General features: G+C 30.6%; 2 protein-coding genes and 3 non-coding genes across 5 annotated transcripts; 2 read left to right on the top strand and 3 right to left on the bottom strand.

Moving 5' to 3' along the window:
- Positions 1-488: 488 nt before the first annotated feature.
- Positions 489-561, bottom strand: Trnak-uuu. The gene has a single exon. It is a non-coding gene; the product is annotated as a tRNA-Lys (tRNA).
- Positions 562-3,282: 2,721 nt separating this feature from the next.
- Positions 3,283-3,355, bottom strand: Trnak-uuu. Its single transcript has one exon. It is a non-coding gene; the product is annotated as a tRNA-Lys (tRNA).
- Positions 3,356-3,968: 613 nt separating this feature from the next.
- Positions 3,969-7,304, top strand: LOC123302265. Its single transcript, XM_044885127.1, has 3 exons — positions 3,969-4,135; positions 5,743-5,994; positions 6,747-7,304. Exons 1-3 carry the CDS (start codon positions 4,060-4,062, stop codon positions 7,274-7,276), a joined length of 858 nt encoding a protein of 285 aa, XP_044741062.1. The 5' UTR covers positions 3,969-4,059; the 3' UTR covers positions 7,277-7,304.
- A 3,444-nt stretch (positions 7,305-10,748) lies between these two features.
- On the top strand, positions 10,749-12,852 carry LOC123302189 (GTP:AMP phosphotransferase AK3, mitochondrial). The gene is made up of 4 exons (XM_044885020.1): positions 10,749-10,984; positions 11,065-11,184; positions 11,244-11,416; positions 11,876-12,852. The coding sequence occupies exons 1-4, from the start codon at positions 10,843-10,845 to the stop codon at positions 12,083-12,085; spliced, it is 645 nt and encodes a 214-aa protein (XP_044740955.1). The 5' UTR covers positions 10,749-10,842; the 3' UTR covers positions 12,086-12,852.
- Positions 12,853-13,513: 661 nt separating this feature from the next.
- Positions 13,514-13,587, bottom strand: Trnan-guu. The gene has a single exon. It is a non-coding gene; the product is annotated as a tRNA-Asn (tRNA).
- Positions 13,588-24,928: the final 11,341 nt, after the last annotated feature.

Genomic DNA, 24,928 nt, shown 5'->3' with positions numbered 1-24,928 from the left:
CTAAGTTTATTTAATTTTAATAAAATATGTATAGATTGACAATTGATCACAATAAATTAATAGGCAAAATATTTAAACGTGACAAAACTATTCAAATACAGAATAATTTTTATATTTTATTTTAATAAAATAAACTAAAAAATTTATACGCTTTTAAATTTACTGTTAGCTAATAATAATATTTCTAAGCAATAATTTACACTGCATAAATGCGTTGTAAAAAATTGGTTTTTTTTTTCTTTTAATTTATTTGAAAATTGAAATTCCTTTGTTTTTTCAAAAAATAAAATAAAATAAAAATAAACAAACAAAAATGTCTATTGAAAATCTAAGTATTCAAGGGCTGCACACAGTGTGGCTTCATTATTATCATCATCAAGGAAATAACTCGCTAAATATTTTCATTTTCATTACAACATAGAAAGTGTAAACATATATATTAGCCGCAGTAAAATTCTGATCTATTCACACAACATGATAAAAAATATCGCCCGAGCAGGGACTTGAACCCTGGACCCTTGGATTAAAAGTCCAATGCTCTACCGACTGAGCTACCCGGGCATATATTTCATAACAACTTTGTATACATCACAAAAAAGAAATAGTTTACGATGATACTAAAATAAGTTGTTTTAAAAGATGCAAAAAGAAATCGCCCGAGCAGGGACTTGAACCCTGGACCCTTGGATTAAAAGTCCAATGCTCTAGCGACTGAGCTACCCGGGCATATATTTTATTGAAACTTTGTATACATGACGCAAAAGGAATAGTTTACGATGATACTAAAATATATTGTTTTTAAATATGAAAAAATAAATCGCCCGAGCAGGGACTTGAACCCTGGACCCTTGAAAGCTACCCGGGCATATATTTTGTAGCAACTTTGTATACATCAAGCAGAAGGACCTGAAATCGAGCTTAAATTTTTCAGAAACTTTGTATGTGCCACGTCGCAGAATTTTTTAACGATAAAGTGAAAATTTGACTATTAGAATATGTTCCTACATCTTTGGGTATGTATTTTCCCATATTCTGCAGATTTTCCTAGAAATATGTTTATCAATCAAATAATTATGTGTAAAAAATCACGTCGAAAATCTGTGATCAAAAAATAACAATGAAACAACGGGATACAAACGTTGCTTCTGACATGTACTACCCAATAAAAAATTCCAAGAAGATTTTCAATTAGTAATAAAAATTGTTTTGCGAGAAATCATTAAAAAAATCTTTAATAGTTCGTACACCTCTTGAATCATTCCATTTTAGCTATGAATAAAACACATTATTTTTCTTTCAATTATTATTATATAACAATTTTTATTGGCATTAGTTTTACATAATATAAAAATATATTTTATTTTATTTTAAGAATATAATTATCTAATTATATATTCATAAATATATTGAATAATAAATACGCTTGTATAATATTGTGAGTTGATAAAAATATTTGTATTTGGTATATCCCTCTGTTCGCTCACAAAATGTGAATCATCTCGCAAAATGTCGAAGTCATATCACATAATTTGTATATGTTAAAAATTCTCCAAGTCCTCTTATTTTATACATCTAATACCATCTTTGCATTTGTGATTATGGTAAATGATCCAACGTCAGGGTTTGGGCAATTATTTTTAATTTTTAATTTCATTAAAATAAGATTCAAAATTAACAAGTGAAAACAAATAATTGATTGAATTAATTATTGAAATACCATGCATAGACAGTGTTGATTACGCAATCATTTGTTTTTTAGATCATGTAAGTAAATAAAGAGAGCCACTCTTGCACAAAAAATAATAAGAGTACCTATCTTTCTTCTCACTTCCTCAGTGGGTATAGTATATATATGCTATAACAAATAAACACATTCATAATATATGTAGCGTATAAAAACTTATTTATTTTGCACCCTCACGGGTAAACTGTGAGGTTTACGAAAAAATTTTTATTAAAAATAAGGAACATTTTTTACATTTAAACTTTTGTTCTATCTCTAACGGTTTACAAAATGGATTCAACGGATCCAAGACCCAATTGACACATGTTGCTCATTTACGAACTCGTTTTCACTTTTTACGTCCTGAGCACGCTATAGAAATTTCAGCTTGATATTTCTTTTTGTTTTCGAGTTATCATGATCACAGACGAACAGACAGACGGACTTTTTAGGTGATTTTATGAACACGTATACCAAACTTTTTTTATAGCATCAATGTGCATAGCTGAGTCTGCGTTGATTTATCTTTATCTATCTAGATTCTAGTTTCGATTTCGATTCGAAATTTATCTACGCACTATCTATGTACATTTCAAGCTTTGCCAGCCTATCTGTCGTAATGTTTTCCTTCGCCTGTCTGAGTTCAGAAACCAGGAGAGATAAACGGTCTCGTCTCCAGTTCCGTGATACCATAAAGCTATAACTTTCTTTGATTTAATAGTTTTCGATGTAATGATCTTGGGTAATCCTTAAAAGTTTATGATATTTCCCATTAGTTTTCTCACTTTAATTTACTAGTCTGGTTGCCTATTTCTGCAAAACATTAAAATCCGTTTTTTTATTTATCTAAAATAAATTTGGTATTACCATCGTGGTTTACAATTTTGGACAATCCTTTTTTTAATAGCCTCGCAAAGTCGGTGGGTTCTTCAGTTGAAGAAGACATGCGTTAAGAACAAATTCGCGTACACGCATATTAAACAGCTATATTACAAGCTACCAAAATACAATTATTAACATATACATCCGATTATAAATTTACTTATCTTCATATCGTATTGTGGAATAAAATTATCATTTTTTTAAAAAAGGAACTGAGGCTCGATTTCCAATATCAAAATCAAGGAAGATAAATCTACATTAAACCCACAAACGAATTAATAACAAATAAATAATAATTTCAATTAAAACTTTTATTATGTATTTTAACTCTTTTAGAATAAAAGCTAAACGCCCGAACAGGGACTTGAACCCTAGACCCTTGGATTAAAAGTCCAATGCTCTACGACTGAGCTACCCGGGCGTACAATTCGTGGCTACCTATTATACATGAATCTGAAGTAATATTTAACGTAGATACTAAAATATTTTATTCTTAAACATGCAAAATATATCGCCCGAGCAGGGACTTGAACGATGGACCCTTGGATTAAAAGTCCAATGCTCTACCGACTGAGCTACCCGGGCTTACATTTTCATGCAGCATTGTTTACAACAAACAGAAGGACAGTTAATCACACTGATTGAAACATATTGTTTCTAAATATAAAAAAAGTTACCGCCCGAGCAGGGACTTGAACCCTGGACCCTTGGATTAAAAGTCCAATGCTCTACCGACTGAGCTACCCGGGCTTGTATTATTACCAAGTTTGTATATATAAACGCGAGGCGATATACAACGATGTTAGTAAAATAAAGTAGCACGTACAAATTTTTGATTTGCTAACCAAGAGTTAGAAGTTGTAAGAGAAACCAAAATAATTTTTGGAGATAGCAATCGGCAAACCTATCAATCATGCACAAGATTTGCAGAAATTGATCAAAAATTGTTTTCATGAAATCCTATCTGTTGTTGGCTTCAGCAAAAAAATGTTAACTTCATTAAAAAATTGATATGTTCAGTGGTTTTTACTTGAAGCGCTGAAAATCCATGCTAGGATTTTGTTTATAAGGCAAACAAATAACTTTAATAAAATCCTAATTAATGACAATAAAATTTATAATCACTCCTGAATCAATATTTATAAATTCATTGAAATTTATACCAATCGGGTGGTTGAATTTATTTTATACTATAAGTTATCGATTAATTCGATTAATAGTATTGACAATAAATTGAGTTAGGTGGACAAAAAAAAAACGTAGAGGGGGAAGGAAAAGGATAAATTTCAATTTTATGTACATGGTGTAAAAACATCAAGAGATATAAATTGCGTAAATTTTCAAATCCGGGATCAGTAAACAGTTTACATTTTCAAGTATAAGAAATAATTGTTAATAATTTTGTTTTAGAAACATAGTATTAACAATTAAAAATTTTTTTTTATAAAGCAACAATGCTTTTTTTAAATATTTTTATGTTGGCAATAGTATGTGTAAGTTTTTCAAGTTGTAATCCTGTATATCCAAGAGGTAAATACAATTTTTTTCAAGTGTTAATTTAGTGAGAATAAATAAATTTTTTAAATATACTCTGCAAAAATATTAAAGGATAATTTTAACAAACCGATAATAAACAAATTCAGACATTCAGACAGACAGCAGATTTAATTTAAAAGTGTCAAATTTGCTTTGTTAATGTTATAACTCGATCAAATAAGCTCGTGCAAAAATACATATGTGCACATTTTTATGAGAAATCAGTCGACTTTCGAGTGCTTTCATTGGATTTCTGTAAACTAATTTTTAAAATTTTTATACGCTCGTAAACTTTATTCAATTTAAGGGATAACATTTCTCACACATTAAATCTTTGATTTAAATTGGTGCGAATGATTTTTGAGCATTATATTCAAAAACTAGAATGTACAGTCTTTCGAATGAACTATTGAAGTTTCCTATTTGATCATATTTCGCACAGATGCAGCTCTTTGCAATTTCGGTGTTTTAAAAATTTTCCTTTAATACTTTTGCGGAATATACTTACAAAATTAATCGAAATAAATGCTTTCAAAGTTAAAGTCAGACCATTTGATGTGTATGTGATAAATTGGACTACAAACCATTGTTTTTTAGATTAAAAAGGATAGAGAATAAATTTTAAGAGCCTCTGATTCCTTTATTTTAAATTAGAAATATGTTTTGGTTTTTACGCGGCCATTTGATAATTTTTTCTCTCAGCTCAGGATGTATTTCAAATTTTGTATTTGAGAACTTTGATTTGAAAAATTGATCAGATGGTAAATGTTAGTAAAATTAATTTTTTACAACTTTGCTTTTTAAAAAAGTTGCCTATATGTCATTGCGGGACACCCTGTTTTATCATGGCAATAAAATATAAATGCAAATCGTAGTTAAGATACCTATGTCCATAAATATTTGACTTACGAGTACAGATAAATAGGAGTAATATTAAATTTCTAAAACTTTGCTTATGATAAATATTTTCATTTTGTAATACAGTAGAACCTCGATAAGTTAAAGTCCAAGGGAAACACCAAATATTTTAAGTTATAGAGATTTTAAGTTATCAAGGGTCTATGTTAGGTAAAGGTTAATATAGAGGTATGTACATGTTTCTATGTAGTTACTGAGGGCCTATACAGAGATTATTTATTTAAGTTATAGAGGTTGCGTATTTTAAGTTATAGAGGTTTTGGGCTCTGATGGGAAGGGAACATAGTATTTTTTGAAGTAACAGAGGTTTTTATGTTACCGAGGTTTAAGTTATCGAGGTTCTACTGTAATTTAATAATTTTCATGATAAATATTGGCAATTTCTGCAAATAAGTCTTTATATATTAGACTAGTTGAAATTTAAAAATGGTCTAAATTTATTTTCTATTTTAGGTACTAATTCGAATTTCCATTTTATTAATTTCAAATATGTATAATGTTTGCCTTTCCTATACGACTTCCTTCGCAGCCTTCGTTTTTATACGATCTATTTCGACTAAAAATCATATAATTAATTTCAAAATATCAAATTTTTTTCATTTTTTTGTGAAAACGAAAATTTTCAAATTAATTCAAGTGAATACGATTTCTTTCAAAAATTTAATTACATATAATTTTTCCAGGACAACAATTCTTGCCATCACCAATTGGTTATCGAGCTTACCGATCAGCAAATGGACCTCGTGCTTCGCCACAAAGTACAATGGTATTCCATGGATATTATGCCCGACCTGTGATAAGGACACGACAAGGTTTACCACTTCCAGATGGTGCAATGACAGCATTTGCCGCTGGTGAAACCGTACAAACTGGTTCAGCATACCTTCCTCCAAATCCAGAATATATTCCCGATTGTAGAGCTGTCAATTGTCAAGGTATACGCTATTTTCATATTTTGTTCAGAAATGCAAAAAAACATTTCATGAATATTCCCTATTGTGCGTGGTAAAGGTTGTCACAGGAAAACTGCCAGAACGCGAAACATTTGGTTGACATTTGAAAACGCATCTTCATTGCAAATATCGAGTGCTTCGAGTGAATTTTTGACGTCTTGCCGTGAATAAGAAAAACCTAGAAAATTTTTACTTTATTTCAGTTTTTCCTGATTTTGACCTGGAAAGACTGGCTTTTCATCAAAAACTGTAGTTTTTATTTTTAAAGAAGGTTTAACTTGCAACAATTTGAGACCAAGGCAGTTTTTATAGGACCGATAGTTTAGGAGGTACAGCTTTTCAAATTTTGTCTATTTATTCAAGTTATACGATTTTTCGAAAAATTTCATCTTGTAAATCGTAAGAGATAGAACAAAAGTTTAAATGTTCTTTATAAAAAAATAAACAACTTTTGTTTGAAACATTTTTGTGTAAACACCACTGAATACCAAAAATACTTAATTTGATTCTAGGTTCATTTCCTTTTTATATATAATTTGACTGAATTAAAATGTTAAAAATGTAGATAATAAAAGAAATCAAGCCTCAATCTACTATGCTCAAAGCTTCCATGCTGGTTCACTAGGTACAAGGCGGTAATGGGAGCACCGGGTACTTTACCGGTTATCCACTATCACAATCCGTCCTGATTTAAAGTGAGTTGAATTTTCATAAATTTATTTTATTAATTTTAGAAACTCAAGATTCCCAACGTGTGGCTCCAATCTCAATTGATGGAAATCAACAGCCATCAAACGAGTTACAACCACCAGAAAACGAACCTGAAAGTGTTGAACAACAGGAGCCTGAACAAAATCAAATACCAATTGATTCAGATGTACCCGTAACTGACAGTGATGAGCCAGTTTTAATTAGTAGCACAACCGTAAAATCCGTACCAAAGAAAGCAAAAAAACCAAATCAACCAAGACGTGAAGAACTTCCTGCCCCAGATGATGAGGAAGACGATGAAGATGATGGTTACAATCCTTTCATCGGTGGTGGTCGAAGAAATTTTCCCGTTTATAATTCATTCTTCCCAATGATGTTTGGAGGTGGTGGCGGTTATGGTGGAGTTTCTGGTGGAAGCCGGAAAAAAGGATCACAATCTGATGGTTCGTCGTCGTATCCAAGTGGTGCAACCGCGATTGCAAACAGTTTTAGTACTGGTAAAGGTGGAGTTGCCACAAGTCATGCCACAGCCTATGGAGGTCCCAGACCTTGATTTTAATTAAGTTTACCATTATTATTATTATTATTATATATATATTAAATAAATATATATATTTTTATATTTTTATTTTATAAAAATAAATGCTTTTATAATAATGTAGTTATTCTCATTTAATGGACGTTTTTATGCCATGTATAGTCCCAAGTTTGTAACGCTTAAAAATATTGATGCTACCAACAAACTTTTGCTATAGGTGTTCATAGAACACCCTAATCAGTCCATTTCCGGTCTGTCCGTCTGTCTGTCTACCCGTCTGAGTACACGTACTCAGGACGTAAAAAGTGAGGTCGAGTTCGTAAATAAGCAACACAGGTCAACTGGATCTTGGATTTGTAGAACCCATCTTGTAAACCGTTAGAGATAGAACAAAAGGTTAAATGTAAAAAATGTTCCTCATAAAAAAATTATCAAGTTTTGTTTGAAACACTTTTTCGAAAACATCACTGCTTACCAAATTAATCGCAAATTGTTTAGTATGTATTATATGGGAATATAAGTTATGTATGTGTGACATGCATGTATGTGTAACGAGGCAGTGTAATCAACACTGTCTATACATGGTATTTTAACAATTACCTCAGTCAAGGAGTTTGGAGAAATCTATTTTACACACTTTCCAGGATAAAAATGCAAATGAAATTTGGATAAAGATTGTAAAGTTTCTATCAGAAAATCTTAAATAATGTTTTTATTTTAAATAAAAATTATTTTTAAACTGAGAAAATCAGAGTTGAATTTAAGAACAAAAAGAAAGTCAATTAAATATAACAAATATTGTATTTACAGTGGAACTTGGTTAAGTGGGACCTGGATAAGTGAGAAACCTCCATAAGTGAAACGCATGCTGAGGTCCTAACACAATGGCATTGAATTACCTCTGTTAGTGGGATGAAGCAAACCTTTATATCTGAGATTCGTTCTTTCGATTTTATCGTCATATAATTACCTCTATAACTGAGACAGCGAGTGAATTTTATATGCATTAACCTCTGTAACTGAGACCTGAGATACCATCATTTTGTTTGTTTACTTACTTATTCTGATTCTACCTGCAAATTCCGCACTTAACTAATTTTGAGCCTTAATGACCTTCAGTTTTAGTTTTGCTTTACTGTCATACGGATGCTTATTTTAAAAATGCCGAAATGAAGGTTCAAATCGTTATCAGTACCTGAAAAACTGAAGTTAATATCCGTTTGTGAAAGTGGGAAGACACACGATAGTCTACTCTTTGCTCTCACAATCACAATGCTCAAGACTCGTATTGACAATTTTTGTACCAGCAATGATATTGATAATACGTTATTTAATTTAATAATCGCACCTCTATAACTGAAATAACCTGTATTCTGACCTCTATTAATGGCACACTCTGTAAATGAGACAGATATTTATTTATATCTGTTTATCTGAGACACTGGGTAATATAAGTGAGACAAATTTGCAGGTGTCTCATTTAACCAGGTTCCACTGTAATAAATACTAATGTCCACGTCTAATTCTTTCGTTGGGGGGTGTTAGCTTTACATAGTTTAATTTCCTAAGAAACCATTAAAATTTTCAAACAAAAATTGTTGATTGTCATGTTTTTAATCAAACAAAAAGTACAAATCAGACCACTTGAACATCTTACAAGATTTTCATAAAAAAACAATACAATTTTTATTTTTGAAATTTTGTAAACATATAAAAAAATTTACATATTGTTAAGTTAATTTTATTTACCGTATTTAAAATTATTCCAGACACGTGTAAAACAAAAGTATGTAAAACATATGTTTTTTTAAAATTTTAAAAAATAAATAAATAACAAAAAAAAACATAGCATTGTTGTCGGTCTAAACAATTATAAAAATAATATACAAATGCAATATCCCCACAAAGCACGGCTACAAAATCAAATGTCTGGTTAAGTATGGAATTCGTGTGAACGAATGTATTGATCGAGGTCATATTCGACGATTCTAAATTGTGCATAATATGATGTAACATTTTCGTATTCACGTTTTTAGTTCAAATATCAAATCACGCACATAAATTATAAAAGAAATTTTCTTCCAAAATAAATAACTATGTAAGTAATATTTATAAATATAGTTTTTTTTTTTCTATATATTTTGCCAGAGTTTGTCTCATATTTTGTAGAGTAGTGAATTATCTACTGTTAAAAGACGTTTTGATGTTTCGTTTCCATGGTAACCATATTTATTTTTGATAATATTATACTAACTCGACCCGTGCGGAATTCCGCTTCCGTAGTTACCGTTACCCACGGCTATCCTGTACCCGTTGCTAAAAACGACAAACAAATTTCGTAGAAAAGTGATGAAAAAAATCAAAATTTCTGAAATTAATATTAGGAGAACATGTGTTAAAATAGTAATTTTGTCTAGAGTATTAGGAGAGCATCGGTAAAGACCAACATGTTTGCCTGATAAACTTATTATGGTATTTTTTCGTTCAAATTATTTGTCTAGCGTGTTTTTTTCCTAAGCGGTACATTTATACACCGTGAGTATATTTTTCGTCAAATCTGGACATAATAAGCTTGAAAATGAGGCGTGAATTATGGAATTTGATAAAGGAATAAGGAAAATAAGGATAGAACAAAAAAAAACTTGCTCGAGTAAATAATATATAAGATGTTTTCTTTATTTTAAATATACAGAGTGTTTACTATAAACAGATCCACATCTAAAATTAAATATGGTTAAGTTAGATGGTCAGATGATTATATTTTATGGGCAGTATAATTACCCATCATAATATTGATAAATTTTTATGATTTTTTCAATTTTACTTGCACTTGATTTTTTATGTAAATATAATCGAATTTTGGATACATTTGGCGATTGAACTAATATTTCTGAGGAAAGCGATTTCTCGAGTACCTTAGATCTTAATTGAGAACCTTATAACATAAGTTTTATCCAAATCGGAAACGGGAATATTTTTTTCGATTTTGAGGATTAAAAAAAATTTTTTTTACTGAACCCATAAATTAAAAAATCAGGTTAATTTGACGACTAGTAGAAAATACTTAGAGTATTTTCTATGATATTGCTCGAACTCATATTTAAAGCCCTATATTTTGGAGAAACTTTAACCCCCTTCGTTTTGTACGTGAATTCATCATAATAGTTATTGTTTTTGTATCCAGGGAATTCCCCTCTGTCGTACAATACTATTCCAGCCCCTACAACGATAGAATTGTAAAGTGTTTATTTATCATATTTTTTTCATATGATTTCTCGAAACTTTTTTTTTATAAACAATATTAATGATAAACATTCTGTATAAATTGCTGACATAGATTTAAAAAAATTTTACGCTACTCTATTTACAAACATTAACAGCTCTGAATATTTCACACATATAATGCCACCTATGTGAAGCATAACGAAATACCGCGAAGGGCAAAAAATTTGAACAGTCCAAAGTACCTTTGTTAAATATACAATGTTTATATCTAAAAATGATTGTAATAAATAATTAATAAGCGATAATTAGTATTAATAATGCTTTTATATAGGACAGTTTAAAATTAATTTTCTACAATGTTAAAAGTATTTAAAATTGCTATTTTGGGTGCCCCAGCCAGTGGAAAAGGAACTATATCATCCAGAATATTAAAAAATTATGAATTCAAACATGTATCCAGTGGGGATTTGTTGCGATTACATATTAAAAATAATACTAGTGAGTAATATTTCCTAAGGATAATTTTATTCAGTGGGGGGAAGACCAATTATTTAATTAAATTTTTTCTTTATTAATAGGTTTAGGAATTGAAGCGAAAAAATATATTGACCAAGGACAGCTTGTTCCTGATCATTTTATGGTCAAATTTATCTTATCTGAGTTAACAAAGTTAAACAATCAAAGTTGGCTGTTAGACGGTATGTATTTATTATACACATCTGAAATTAATTGAATTCTAGGTTAAGATTTTTTTTAGGCTTTCCGCGCACAAGATCTCAAGCTGAACAATTATGGAGTGCACAACCCTTAAATTTTGTTATTAATTTAGAAGTACCGTTTGAAGTGATCATTGATCGGGTTAAAGGTCGCTTTATTCACTTACCAAGTGGAAGAGTATATAATACTGATTTTAATGCACCAAAAGTACAAGTAAGTTTGGCGCCAATTTTAAAATATTTAATTTTTTATATTTAAGATAGTCGGACTATATAAGACGAATTTTAAGATTTCTTACATTAACGAATTAATAAAACTTGCTTAAGATTTAAAGATGAAAAACTATTATAAGAAAATTGTATTCTTTATTAATTTGAGTACAAACCACGTATAAAGTAAATAATAATCGGTGTAATAAATATAGTTGAATCGAACATACCTACAAAAAAATAGTTAATACTCGTAGTGATATATCTGTCACAATTTTATCGATGTCAACAACATAAAATTTTTATTTACATAAGTATGAAAAGAAATTTTGCTGCCAAAAATGAACTCAATATTTAGAATGTCCTTTATTTTGACATGTAGATAAATAGTTTCTAAGATATAGCTTGAAATCTCAGGAATAGGGTGAATTTAAACTAACAGATCTTCTTTTATTTGCTCTAGGGTAAAGATGACGTAACTGGTGAAGATTTAATTCAACGTGAAGATGATAAACCAGAGGCTGTGAAAAAACGCTTACAAATTTACGAAGAGATGACAAAACCGGTTGTAGAATTTTACAAGGAGAAATCTATTTTACACACTTTCCAGGGTAAAACTACAAATGAAATTTGGCCAAAGATTGTTAAGTTTCTAGCAGAAAATCTTAAATAATGTATTTTTCTTAAATATAAATATTTTAAATATAAAGGGCAAAAATCAGAGTTGGATCTTTGCACAAAGAGAAAACCTATCAAACGTAACAAATTTTATTTCCTGCGGTGGCCAAAAATAATTTAAATATGATTACACAGGGTTGTCTTTACTCGGGGGTGAGTCTTGAGAGACCATACTATTCATTCAACATACACAAAAGGGCGCCAGATTGATTACGAAAACTAAAATACAAGGAATATAAAGGCAAACTTGTATGAGAAGGGCCTCAGAAAGGTAAAGGAGTGCCAGCTTGATTTACAAAGACTAAAAAAAAATAAACAAACGGCACTTCGTCTGATTTTCGCACCCCAGCGCCTGATATGGTGTTAAGACGACCCTGTGCCAGTAACATAAATTTGAAAATATGCATTTTAACCACCGACGGAAAAGGAATGAAAAAAGAGGAATTCTCACGCTTTTTTTTATCCAACTCTGATGGAAATCTTAATGTTATGACCTTTCTAAAAGGCATTTAGAATTTGTTAGTGTTTTTTTTGTATTTGTTAATAATTTAAAATAAGATTGTTAGATTTAAAAACCTTTACAAAGCTGTTAAGTTTGAGTCAAGTAAGGTTCAAACTGAAAGTGTAGAATTATAAATTAATTTATGTTGTTTTGTTCCTATTTTGCCAAATATTTAAATTGCACAATTTATGAAATGGAAACCATTGACAATAAAATGAAGTGATTTATACTCAAAATAAAACCGTTTTTGGAAACCAAAATCTTTTGTTTTATTTTGTGCAACCCGATCCTAGAAATCTCTGATGAAAGTAAATCTTGGGCGAGGCAAGACGTTTAAGTCGAATTGGGTTCATAAACGTTCCCTTTTTGAATCCCTACATTCCGATGGTGTACGTTCTACAATTCAATCCAACAGCTGTATTAAGTTGGGTATAGATGGCTGATTTTGAATTTGCCACATTACCCTTAAAAATGTAAAAGTAGATTTAATACTATAACAAAATTTGCAAGTTAACTGAAGAAGTTATAAACATTCAAATATTGTTGCCCGTCCCTTTCTTGCAAAACAGAGTTTTATATGTAATCTTTAGGGCGACGTTACTTTTAAAGTTACTTCCTCTTTGTTTAATCAGGAGTTTTATTTCGAGTACTTCTAAAGATTTTCAAATACCAACTTCATTTTTCTGTCCATGTAGTGAGAATTATTGACTTGAAATGAAAAAAATTTTAATTATCTTATCAATTGAGATGCTATCAGCATGGTGATTCGGTGAAAAAAAAAGGGTTTGATTAACCTTAAAAGAAAAATCGATTCGTAAATTTTTCAAAATCAACCCCAAAGAAGTTTAGATAGGGTATGCAATAAGTAAAAATATATATAATACATCAATAAATAAATTGTATAATATAATTAAAAAAAGACGCCCCCGGGTGGGCTCGAACCACCAACCTTTCGGTTAACAGCCGAACGCGCTAGCCAATTGCGCCACGGAGGCACATGGAACCAATGTCCTAATAAAATAAAAATTATATTTTAATTAACTAAGCGAATTTCTTTTTGAATATATCAACAAAAAAAAATTTATCAAAAATTAGCAAAATATTTTAAATTAATCGAAAAAAATGCTTTGCTAACTTCTTTAAGAAAAAAGGTGATAAATTTTTTTCCATATGTTCTGTAAAGGAAATTGGGTTAATTAATTAAAATATAACTTTTATGTGCCTTCGTGGCGTAATTGGATAGCGCGTTCGGCTTACTGCCCCGGCTGAAAGGTTGGTGGTTCGAGTCCACCCGGGGGTAATTTTTTTGTAATTATTCAAACAAATTTCTTTTTTAAAGCAATAATGAACTGTCCAGCATACCTATCCTGAAAAACCATCACCCACCAGTCGAAAGACTTCAGGTGTTTTCTAAAGAAATTTTGTATACGAGGACGTGTCAAATACAGTATTTATAGCGCAGTGGCGTGAGAAATATGTCTTTTTCTTCCTTTTTTAGCCTTCGTAAAGGCACTTTGGCAGCTGCACCTTTGCTACCCCTTAAATTCGCTATACTGGATAACGATTAACATTGGCTATGGAGTGTTGAGATTAGGACATCTGAAATGACGTAGGTTCTCAAATTCAATTCACCAGCTGGCTAAAAATTGAGATTCTGTCAGTTGATTGGCTGATGGTTTGTTTGATTTGATGATGTCCCATGAAGCTGATTCAGCGTGCTGGATTGAATTTTGAAACACACGTATCATGAAAGGGAAAATAATTTACAAACAATAATCGATTTTAAATTGATTTTTATTTGTTTTTGTTTTCGTAGTTTAATTCTGCTGTGTTTTAATTTAGAAAATGAAAACAACACATAAATGAAAAAATTTTGATAAAATGTTTTACACTAAAGTTGTTTACCATGATTTTTCTCATGAAGTAATATAAAAAAAGAAAATGAATGTACAAATGCTTTTTTTTGTAATATTTATTTTTTTTGATTATGCGTAATACAAAAGTTGAAAGCATAAAATTTTTCTGAAAGTTTTTAACTTCAGAATTATTTTTTAATATATACACTTATCGAGTTATATTTCGATTAACGAAAATGAGAGATTGTTTTCTTGCGATCATCTGAAACTTGACTGTCATCACTAAAAAAGCGCTACACGTTATTGGGTGTTAAATTTTCTCATAAATTCCGAAAAGTTTCGAATGACCTCAAGCAAACGATCTAGGATCTTTTTGTTCTTATACAAACTAAAAAAAATTTCACCTACAAAAATTCTTAATTGTATTTTTTGTTTAATATTTACAAATATCGGAGTATAAATAAAAAAAAAATGATAAAGGGAGTTTCATTTTCGATGTGTCATCGAAGAACGAATTATGGAGACCATGAAGACGACTATAAGAGAAGGAGACTTAAATCTATTTTTTGAGTGATCACATATACATCCGGCACTTGTAAGTTCGTTTTTCTGAATTTGGCGGCGCTGATTGTATCTCACGACCATAGCGTATACAGTGTTGTCAACTTAGTAGTTTTACCACTAAAACTAGTGGTTTTTTTCTACTATTTTTCTACCTTTAGTGGTAAAATAATTTAAATAATTTAATATTTTAATATCATTTCTGGCAATATTATTGCTCTCTTGTTGTTTTTTAGTGGTTTTCTATCGCCTGTTTAGTGGGACGTAGAGTTGAAAGTTGGCAACACTGAGCGTATAATTATCATAGTATACATGAAGCCGCGCAGAATCAATACGCATAAGCGAACTTACAAGTGCCGGACGTATATCATCCCATCGAATGCATTCTATTCTCCTCTCCTTCTCTTATAGTCTTGACGATGGAGATTACGCAAGGAGACCAAACTCAAGCGAGAAGCAATTTGTCAACGAAATGGCAGAATGATCTCCATGGAACAAGTGTACATCGTGTTAAACAAGGAGACTAAATAAAAATAACATCGAAAATGGAACACCCTTCAAAGCTAATTTTTGCCACGCATTTTCTTGACAGAAAATGAACTGAAAAAAATCATGTTCTTACAAATATAAGTCCGTTACTTGATTAGAAATATCGCTGGAAAATATTGTCGGAGAATTTTGACCTGTTCTGTAACATTTTTAAAGTGAAACTTCTTTGGCCACACTGCGAGTAACGTTACAAAATCATACTAGGTTTCGAAGCTTTCGTCTCAAAACGAAATACAAGAGATTTTGTGTAAATACAAGAGAAGAGATGAATTGAATTAGTCAATCGCGATGGCGCGATGGGTCAACGTTACATTATCTATGTATTTGTGTTGATAAAGATAAGATTATATGTATCTCTGTGTCATAAAAAAACGCACATTATTTTTTGACATAGAGAATGTATGGCTTAGTTTTGGTTATTGTCAAATTGAATTATTATACCATACATATCTCGCTGCACTGAATATTACTACATTTAGCAGAAGTGAGAGCTCGCTAAAAAGTGCTAATATCAGTATCTTTCCGCTCAGTATGGCCCACTTAGGCAGAACGCGGCCATAGATTAAAAGTGGAAAGAAATATTGGTCAGTTTAATCCAATAATTGTACAAAATTCTAAAAAATATACTTGTGGAAACAAAGTTAAATTACGGCGCAGCAAAGGAAAGAAACTCAGGCCTTCTGACCGGCACTCCTCTACCAACTAAATCACGTACATAATATATGACTCATGACATCATAAAAAATACGAAGTTGAAACTCGGCTTTAATTTTGGACACATATTTAAGGTCTATCAACTCTTCCGTAATACTCGCAAGTGGTATTTTCATTTACTCAATATATTTTCAAATTGAATGCAACCATATTGTGATTTCCTTGTACGAATTTGATAGTTAACAGCTATGGTATTCTTAGGCGTTTCAAAATCTGAAAGTGTTTTAAATGATAGCTAATATTTCGCTAAAAATACTTTCAAGACTGTATACAATTTTCAAAAGATAGCGTCAGTGTTGATAAAAGTGAGGGAAGGAAAAACGAGCTTCAGGGTATCCAAAACTACTCTAAGGGGTAGTGAAATCTTGTGGGTGGAGTGTTTTATACTTTAAATATATACAAATTACTTTATTCTAATTGAGGTCTGTCGTGGTTTTGGAGCATCTGAAAGGTCATCTTGATTATTTTAAAAATAAGTAGACTTATTAAGAGTTATTGGTTTAATTATCTAGAATTTATTTCCCCTAGATTTGTTGCCCTGACGAATCTTCGACGTATTTTATAAATGTTTTAAGGAACTTGTTTCTGCGCTAATTTTTTTACCTATGCTCTTTTATCATAAGCCCCCCTCCCGACTATAACTTACTATTAAGGAACATTTTTAAGTAAAAAAAATTGACTTTGGATATTTTAAATGAAAAAGTCTCCTAAAGTAAATTATTTGATTGGAAATCTAATCTTTATCCAAATATTCCGAGAATTAAATCAGGCAGAGGGAGAAACTGCGGAGCCTGAAGAAGAATAATGTTTTGTCAAACAGATAGCTAGAAGTTTCAATTCTACATTTCGTTCTAATTAATTATGTCATGCGCACAGTTTTTAATATCTTCTGTGATGGAAATTAAATTTTAAAGCGTAATTTAGGGTCTATCCATAAAATACGAGCATCATAATTTGAGGAGAGGAAAGGGGGAGTTTACAGAATGTGACAAAACATCGATATAATAGTTAAGCGTACCTTTTTTTTTAAGTTGATTTATTACTCACATAAAATAATACACATTCTTCTTAGAACGGGTATAAGAAAAGGCGAATTAACGGACGGGAAATAATTTTGATGTAACAACTGGAATCGATGAAGTTCAGGGCCGTCTTAACGATCTTTGATGCCAGGGTACAAAAATTAGCTTGTCCCCTCTTGTTAATAAAAAATAAAAAACTAAAATTTAATTTAATTTTTTATTCTTTTAATACTTACTAAAAATACTCAAAGGTAGCACAAGATTGTCGAACGTCCTTAAATGAACTTCCTGAATAAATGAATGTAAATCTGCTATGCGAACCGGGACATTCCAGGAAATTGAGAAGCCAATCAACTTACTAAAAAGGCCACAATGTGGTGAATGGGTTAGTCCTTTTTCGATATCACAATGGACCCTTTAGTCTAAGTTTGTCCCATATCAGTTCATCCACTCTAACCTAACCTACTACAAAATAGGGTTAGGTATATTTTTAAATATGGAATTCAATTTTGGCTATAGTGTCTGTCCTGGGGTGGGACACACTTAGACCATGTGGTGGTCCGTTGTGGTACCGACAAAGGGTTGGCTCATCCCCGGCCACTACTCCATGAACCATTTGGAGTTGTTTAAGAACAGCAGGAGTGCTTTGACGTCGACGGACTTTAGGTCGGAGAGGTCGTCAAAGAGAGGTTTTTAGGTACACTGTCAGGTTCAGGCCTCTGTGTTTTTAGTTCTCAAACTTTTGATCGTAAATATTTTATTATTATTTTCAATTTTGAGAAAGACTTTTTGCCTTTTGGTAATAAACTCAATTTCAACTCATTAAAGAGATTTTCCCCATCCATATCGGGATTTGAAAAAATTATAATGAATGTTTGTTAGATAATTTTCAAAACTAGCACATTACGCATAGTATTTAAGGCGATCGGCTTGCTACCCCTAGGTGTCTACGTCCTGGTATCCGGACACCCCTTGGGTAAGACGACCCTGACCCTGATAAAGTCTATAAAAAAGTGGGATATATAGAAATAAAGGAAAAAACGGGTTGGATCAAAAATATCTTTATTTTAATATGCAATATTTTATGGAGGACCCTTTTTTATTTTGAGTGGATCTATATTTATGTATATCATAGTTTTATTTAAAAAAAAGTGAAGAAAAACAAATGAAAATTTTCAAATCATTCTTTCACATATTTCACTCAAAAAAAGCTTAATTTAATTCTTTATTTTTACTCCCTTAATTTTTTAGGGCTCAGGTATCGCTAAAAACAAATGACAAAAAACGAAGGATTTTGCTATCTGAATTATCTGGATCATTCTTATATACAGTGTGAACAAGAATTAATGATCAATAATCAAAAGGGTGGTAGGTAACGACGAATTAAAATACAAAACATGTCAATCCGTTTCTTATTCGATAAATGCTTTTTTTCTGTGTACCCTACCACTTGGCCTGCTTTTTCATACACACCCTGTGAAATTCCTTACTTTTTGTCATATATTATAAACGATCGGGGCCCTTAAATATCGTTCAATAGAAGAATGAAGATAAAGGATCTTAAAAAGTAAATTTCAAAAATATATTTTGGGTATTTTTTTTTTTTTTTTTAATTCTATTCTCTCTAAATTATTAGTTTCGGTGACTTCAAAACACGATTTGGAACACGAAATTGTCTTTTTAAAATCGCTCATCAATGTCAATATAAAACTTTCTAAATCTGTAAAAAAGGGTATTCTATTTTCGATGTTATTTTTAAATTTGACGCCATTTTGGTGTATTTCTACTAGAATGTGGACAAGTGACAAGTGAAAACATTCCGGTTAACAAAATTAACTAAATATTCCATTGATGAACGCAGGCCCGAGCGCAGGAATTATTCAAGGCAAAATGACAGCATATTCAAAAATAAGATCGAAAATGGGACACCCTATATTAATCAGCTATCCAAGGCTGGAGTACATTTCTGATATTTGATTGTTAATCGCAAAGTTTTAACGCAACGCTTGTTGTATGGTTCCCAAAATAGCACTTGAATTTAACATGATTTAAAATACTTAAGGATGAAAAAATTTATAAAGAAAGAAGCAGGTACATTGTTGTTTCGACAATAAACCTATGTTGAAAATCAAGAATTTAAACTTAACTGATTTAATTTTAGCACCCCTTTCTTTACGTCACTGAATGCCTGAGTTTAAAAAAATCTCTATTTTTCACCAAAAAAAAAATTCAAAGATATTATTCTAATTCGTTGTTTATTTTTTACTACACATAAAATAAATCGTGTTTCAAAATCGTAAAAACGATATTGCGTCGAGAAAAGAAGGGACGGGCTTAATTGGAAGCACACAATAACTAGCAAAATTTCCACAATACTTCTATTAAACGATATTTTTGATTATATAACGTAATTGAGCGGAAAAAATTATATAAATTTTTGTCTTTTTATCGACATTCTTATAAGTTATTTAAGTCCTTATTTTACTTCTTTTTTTTCGTCGTTCGGGGACTTTTATTTTTTTTTTTTAGATACAATTATCCTTAAACTAGGGTTTTTTTTATTTTCAATTTAAAAATATTAAGTGGTTTAAATTTTAACGATATTCAAGAAAAATTTTAAAAGCAAATTTGATAAAAAATTTATCGATAGAAAACTAAAATTAAAACGATATCACCCGATTGATTATAAATGTGATTTTTTCCACGTTATCACTGACAGACAGTTAAAGATGTCCAGATTTGAGATGTTTCAAGCAACCAATTCCCATTACTGTTGTCGACTATTGATTTTTCTATCACATTAATATCACATACTTCCCCCATGTATATCTCTGAAACTACCCATAAGATCACTTTGGGAAAATGATAACTTTTGATCAGAATGTTGAGATCTATAACATTTCACAATTTCAGCCAAATCGACCGAGACCCAATTTACATCGAGTATCGTTAAAATTTAAAGCATATAATATAATTCAGTATTTAGACCGCATATTTCTTTACATTTTTAAATTTTGATGTAACAAAAAAAGAAACAAAATGTTTAATTAATTTCTAAAATAAAAAATCGTCAATTTTTTGTTTGTTAAATATTTGAATTATTTAAAATAAATAAATTAGTTCCTACTTAAAAAAAAAAAAAAAAATTCAATAAATTATTACATAAAATTTTCAAAATTGTATCGATACACGAATTTTTTATTTATTGATTATAATCAAAATCGGTTAAAGTGACATATCGCTTGTAACAATTAACTGGCAAGGTAAAAACTTTTTTGAAGTTTTATTTAATTTTGAGTAATATTCACTTTAATTTGAAGCTTATACATTGAACCGTGATAAACGCGACCACAAAAATACGGCGCTCTGTCTATTACGCGATCAAAATCTGGTACAAGAACATATATATATAAGGAGGTGAAACTCAAGTGGAGAGGGTAGCAGAAAAAGAGGCGAAAATCTGGGCGGGTTCTAGTCCTCGGTCGTTGCGTATTTTGTACTGTGCATCAGGCTGTCTTTTGTTTTCAATCACTTAGACAGCCAGACAGCCTTATGCGCAGTATAGTACGCAACGACCGATGACTAGATCCCGCCCAGACTCTAGACTAGGCGCCGTAAATTCAGCCATGGGCGTTTATAACTCGAAATAGGAGTTTCACGTCCTTATATATATGTTCTTGGCCTGGTAGTTGATTTCGAATACAGCGTTATAAATTATTTTAAAAGAATTAGGATCACTTAGTGTCCCATTGCCACTTTTTTGTGTTCCAGTTTGTTTTTCGAGGGTCGGGCGTTCATTTTTCCCTCGAATAAAGAATATTTTTAATGAGTCCCCAAATTAGCTTTTAGTGCTATTTCTCTCAGAAGATAATTAATTATTCTGTAGAATTAAAATAAAAATATCGCTTATAACGCTTCAATATCGTAATAACCGACTTTGACTGTAGTTAATATTTAAAACTTACAATTATTTTTATTTAAAAATTGGATAATTTTTCCATGAGATTTTATTTTTACAAACCCCCTCTAAACACCCTACAAATTTGTACACACAATCAAAGCAATAAAATCATTTTAAAAAAATATAGAGACGGAAGACGATTTATTTTTAATTTTTTTCCAAAAGATTGTCAAAGATTTTTTCGTTTTTGATCTTCCCACAAAAAAAACAAAAATAGAAATAAATTATTGCATCAAAATTGATATTGTAACAAATTAAAATTAAGAAAAATGGTTTTTTTTTCTAGATCACATCTTTAAATGAAAAATGGATTGATAAAATTACTTGGGAGTATCGAAAAAAAAGCTTTTTGGAACGCCTTGCATATTGTAGTTATTTTGGAGACACGGAAACCTTCGATAAAGAAATCGTAACGTACATTATAGAATTATTGGGAAAAATGTCGGAGGCGCGTATTATTGCCTGATTATGATGGTTGATATAAAATATAATAATTCGAATCTTTTGAGATGGGATATCTCGTTCTTAAAATCAAGGTAATCCTTACTGATTGCTTCGACATTTTTCGTTTCTTCTATCATAAATGCATTCCGAATGGTCAGGTGGCCAATAAAGAATACTATTTGAGCTATGAACTATGGAAAAAACGGTTTTCACGTGAAATGAGATTGGTCAATAGACTGCTATTTGGCTGTAGTAGAGTTTTCGAGAGAAAATCTTCCAACTGCGGCAGGAATTGTGGAACAAACATTCGTGAATTTTACACGACGATAATATTAGGAAAAAACTTTTTAAGTAATTTATGAGGGTTACTTATAAATTTGGCTATTTTGAGGCTATAAAAAATTCGTATGGAACCGAATTTCATCAAATGTTGTAGAAACGAAATTATCTCCGTTTAAGTACAATATGTTGGCGATTTTCCCTCAAAGTAAATTATGAATCCTTTTTTTTTTTTGCTTTTTTTAAAGATAGATGTGACGATCTAAAATATCAACACAATTTTAAAAAAATCATTTTAATTTAAAAAAAAATTATTTATAATAAAAAATATGCGGAACGTTTCGTAAACATAAAAAAAAAATCACAGTTTTCAAGTCTATCGAAATATTTTTCTTCTAAAAATATAAGTGATGAGAAAATTATCATGTTAATTACGAGCACACTTTCATTATTATATTTACACAATTACAGGATCGATTTCGGCTTCGCAAATTTGTCGATAGAAAAAGAAGTTACAGTCAAAATCAATTATAACGACGAATTGGCAAGATTCAAACTGAATCCAAGTATAAATACAAACATTAACATACCGTCTTGAAAATTCCCTGGTATTTCCAGGTTTTTTCGATCGATCGCCACAGGTTGCAACACTATAGAATTGTATTGCAGCTTGTATTTTGACAACCGGACTTCTTCGGATTATTTTCTAGTGAAAGAATCTCCGAATTAGCTTCTAGGTCAGGAAATTGAAAGTCTGATCGTCAAAAGACAAACTTGATTTCCAAAGGATCAAATTTAGGCTCCCCACTCCAACCCTTTCGTATTTCAAATTATTTTTTAACGATCGGACTAACATTCCTTTCAGAAGGTAATTTCGAAAGGGATTAAAAAAGTACATATCGCTTAAAATGACTATCAGCTATAACGACCATGACTGTAGGTATTTTTAATGTCGTTATAAATGGTTTTGACTGTATAAGTTATCTTAAAAGCTGCAACTTTCTAACAAATAATTTAGAATATAGATCCTGTATTTGTCGAAAAAAAGGAGAGAGGATCACTCACTGGCTTTCCAAATTCTAGTTTTAGGCAAATATTGTTTTGGCGTGTCTTATAACAACTAGCCAAACACGAAAACTCTTTTTTTTAAGAGTAAGCGCAAAATACGCAATTATTCTGCAACTTATTTTATACAAAAATGCCAAATTTCCCCCAGATTTATAAGGTTAGTCAGCCACGTTCTTTCCCAACGGTGTCAACTTTTGGCTAGCTATTAAGAACTAGAAGAATAAAATTATATACCACTCTATCGGATTAATGATATAAGAAAATTTGACAAATTTTTGATCTGTATCATGTGATCCAAAACTAACATTAGGTCCAAACAGAAAGCTTTATATTTATGCCACTGAATTTTTTCTCTATCCAACGAGTTTCAGATTGGGAGCTCACTCTTTCAATCCCCCGTGCACAGCGGCAAGGGATGATAAAAATTTTTGAGAAATATATTCTAAAACTAGAAAGTTTTCAAACGAGCTATTGCGGTTTCAAATTCGATTTCTCTCAGGCTGTTTGAAATGTTGATAAAATTGTTAAAACTAATTTTTCCTTTAATACTTGAGTTTATTATGCTTTTCTGTTCGGTCGATTACCTTTGGGTAAAAAAATGTACTATACTTTTCGGCTCGGTCGATTTTATAGGTAAAAAATTGATTTGAAAAAAAGTTTATGATGCATTTCAGCTCGGCTTTTCAAAAATTTGTCAAGTACGCCATTCTAGAGTGATATAACCCCCCTTAAATTAAATTTTGAAAAATGTATTCAACTTTAATTCCAAAAATTGTTTATTTTCTTCCTGATTTTCCAGGTCTATCATACAAACATTTAAAAATAAAAATTATTCTAACTATTTACAATCATAATTACGGGAAAAACAAATTTTTCCAAAAAAAATTCGTTTTTCCATTCAATAAAAAAAAAATATCTGGACTGATGTAAAACGCTTAAAATTCGTGACGTTATGATCCATACTCCAAAAAAAAAAATGGGAGTTTAGTTTCTCAAAATTAAAAAATAATCATAAAGGAGAGAGAATTGTGCTCTGTTTTAAGTAGAACCAAGAAAATTCTAATACTGATCAATATAATATTCTAAACACATGACTTCGAATCCACGATTATATCGTGAATTATTATGGATTACATTTTCTCCTTATTGCTTCTATACAATGTCATCTCGATTTGAACACATGCGCAGTGTGCGCATAATTCATAAAAACAAGTATATAATTCAAGAACCATCAGATAAAAGACATTGCACGAATTCTATTACGCTAACTTTACCGGAAAATAGAGCACGAAAGGGTGTTTAAAAAGCTTATATTAATCATAATCTGATGGAAAATGTAACCGTAATACAAAGAGGCGCATGAGAATGATAGTAAGAGTTCGAAAAAAGAGCTTTTTTGAAATTTTAATAAAAAAAAAGCCTATTTTGAGAAATTTTTTTCGATTAAATACATTTTTCTGAATTCCCTGTCGTTAAAATCGAGATAGCTATCCAGAAGAAGTAAAGTGTCAAAGACTGCAATTTAAGTGCTATTATGAAAAATAATATAGGCTAGCATTCCCGATTTTTTTGGCTAATTCCAGAACCTTCTATGCGCCATTTTGTGTATCGATTACTTTTGACATTAAATTAAACTATTTCTCCACAAAGCGCATGTAAGGTTACGTGGTTTTATCTTTATTGTCTGCTCTTTCCTCCCAAGAATTAACTAGAACAAATTGATTTAAAACGTTCTATTGCTTCCTAATGAAAAAGGAACGTGATATTAGAATTCGTGAAATTCTTTTTTAAGATGATTCTATTACTAGTTAAAAAATATTAATAAAAAAAAAGACTGATCTTCGATTTAAAAAAAATGAAAACCAAAAGAAAACATTATTGT

Source organism: Chrysoperla carnea, chromosome X (assembly GCF_905475395.1).
Source record: "Chrysoperla carnea chromosome X, inChrCarn1.1, whole genome shotgun sequence".
NCBI classification, from domain to species: domain Eukaryota; kingdom Metazoa; phylum Arthropoda; class Insecta; order Neuroptera; family Chrysopidae; genus Chrysoperla; species Chrysoperla carnea.
The sequence above is the reverse complement of the archived record's forward strand: the minus strand, read 5'-3'. Positions and strand labels throughout refer to the sequence as shown.

Coding starts and splice junctions, on each gene's coding strand:
- LOC123302265 (XM_044885127.1), top strand. CDS start 4,060: ATGCTTTTTTTAAATATTTTTATGTTGGCAATAGTATGTGTAAGTTTT. Junction 4,136..5,742: donor TAATCCTGTATATCCAAGAG/GTAAATACAATT, acceptor TAATTTTTCCAG/GACAACAATTCTTGCCATCA. Junction 5,995..6,746: donor TAGAGCTGTCAATTGTCAAG/GTATACGCTATT, acceptor TATTAATTTTAG/AAACTCAAGATTCCCAACGT.
- LOC123302189 (XM_044885020.1), top strand. CDS start 10,843: ATGTTAAAAGTATTTAAAATTGCTATTTTGGGTGCCCCAGCCAGTGGA. Junction 10,985..11,064: donor ACATATTAAAAATAATACTA/GTGAGTAATATT, acceptor CTTTATTAATAG/GTTTAGGAATTGAAGCGAAA. Junction 11,185..11,243: donor TCAAAGTTGGCTGTTAGACG/GTATGTATTTAT, acceptor GATTTTTTTTAG/GCTTTCCGCGCACAAGATCT.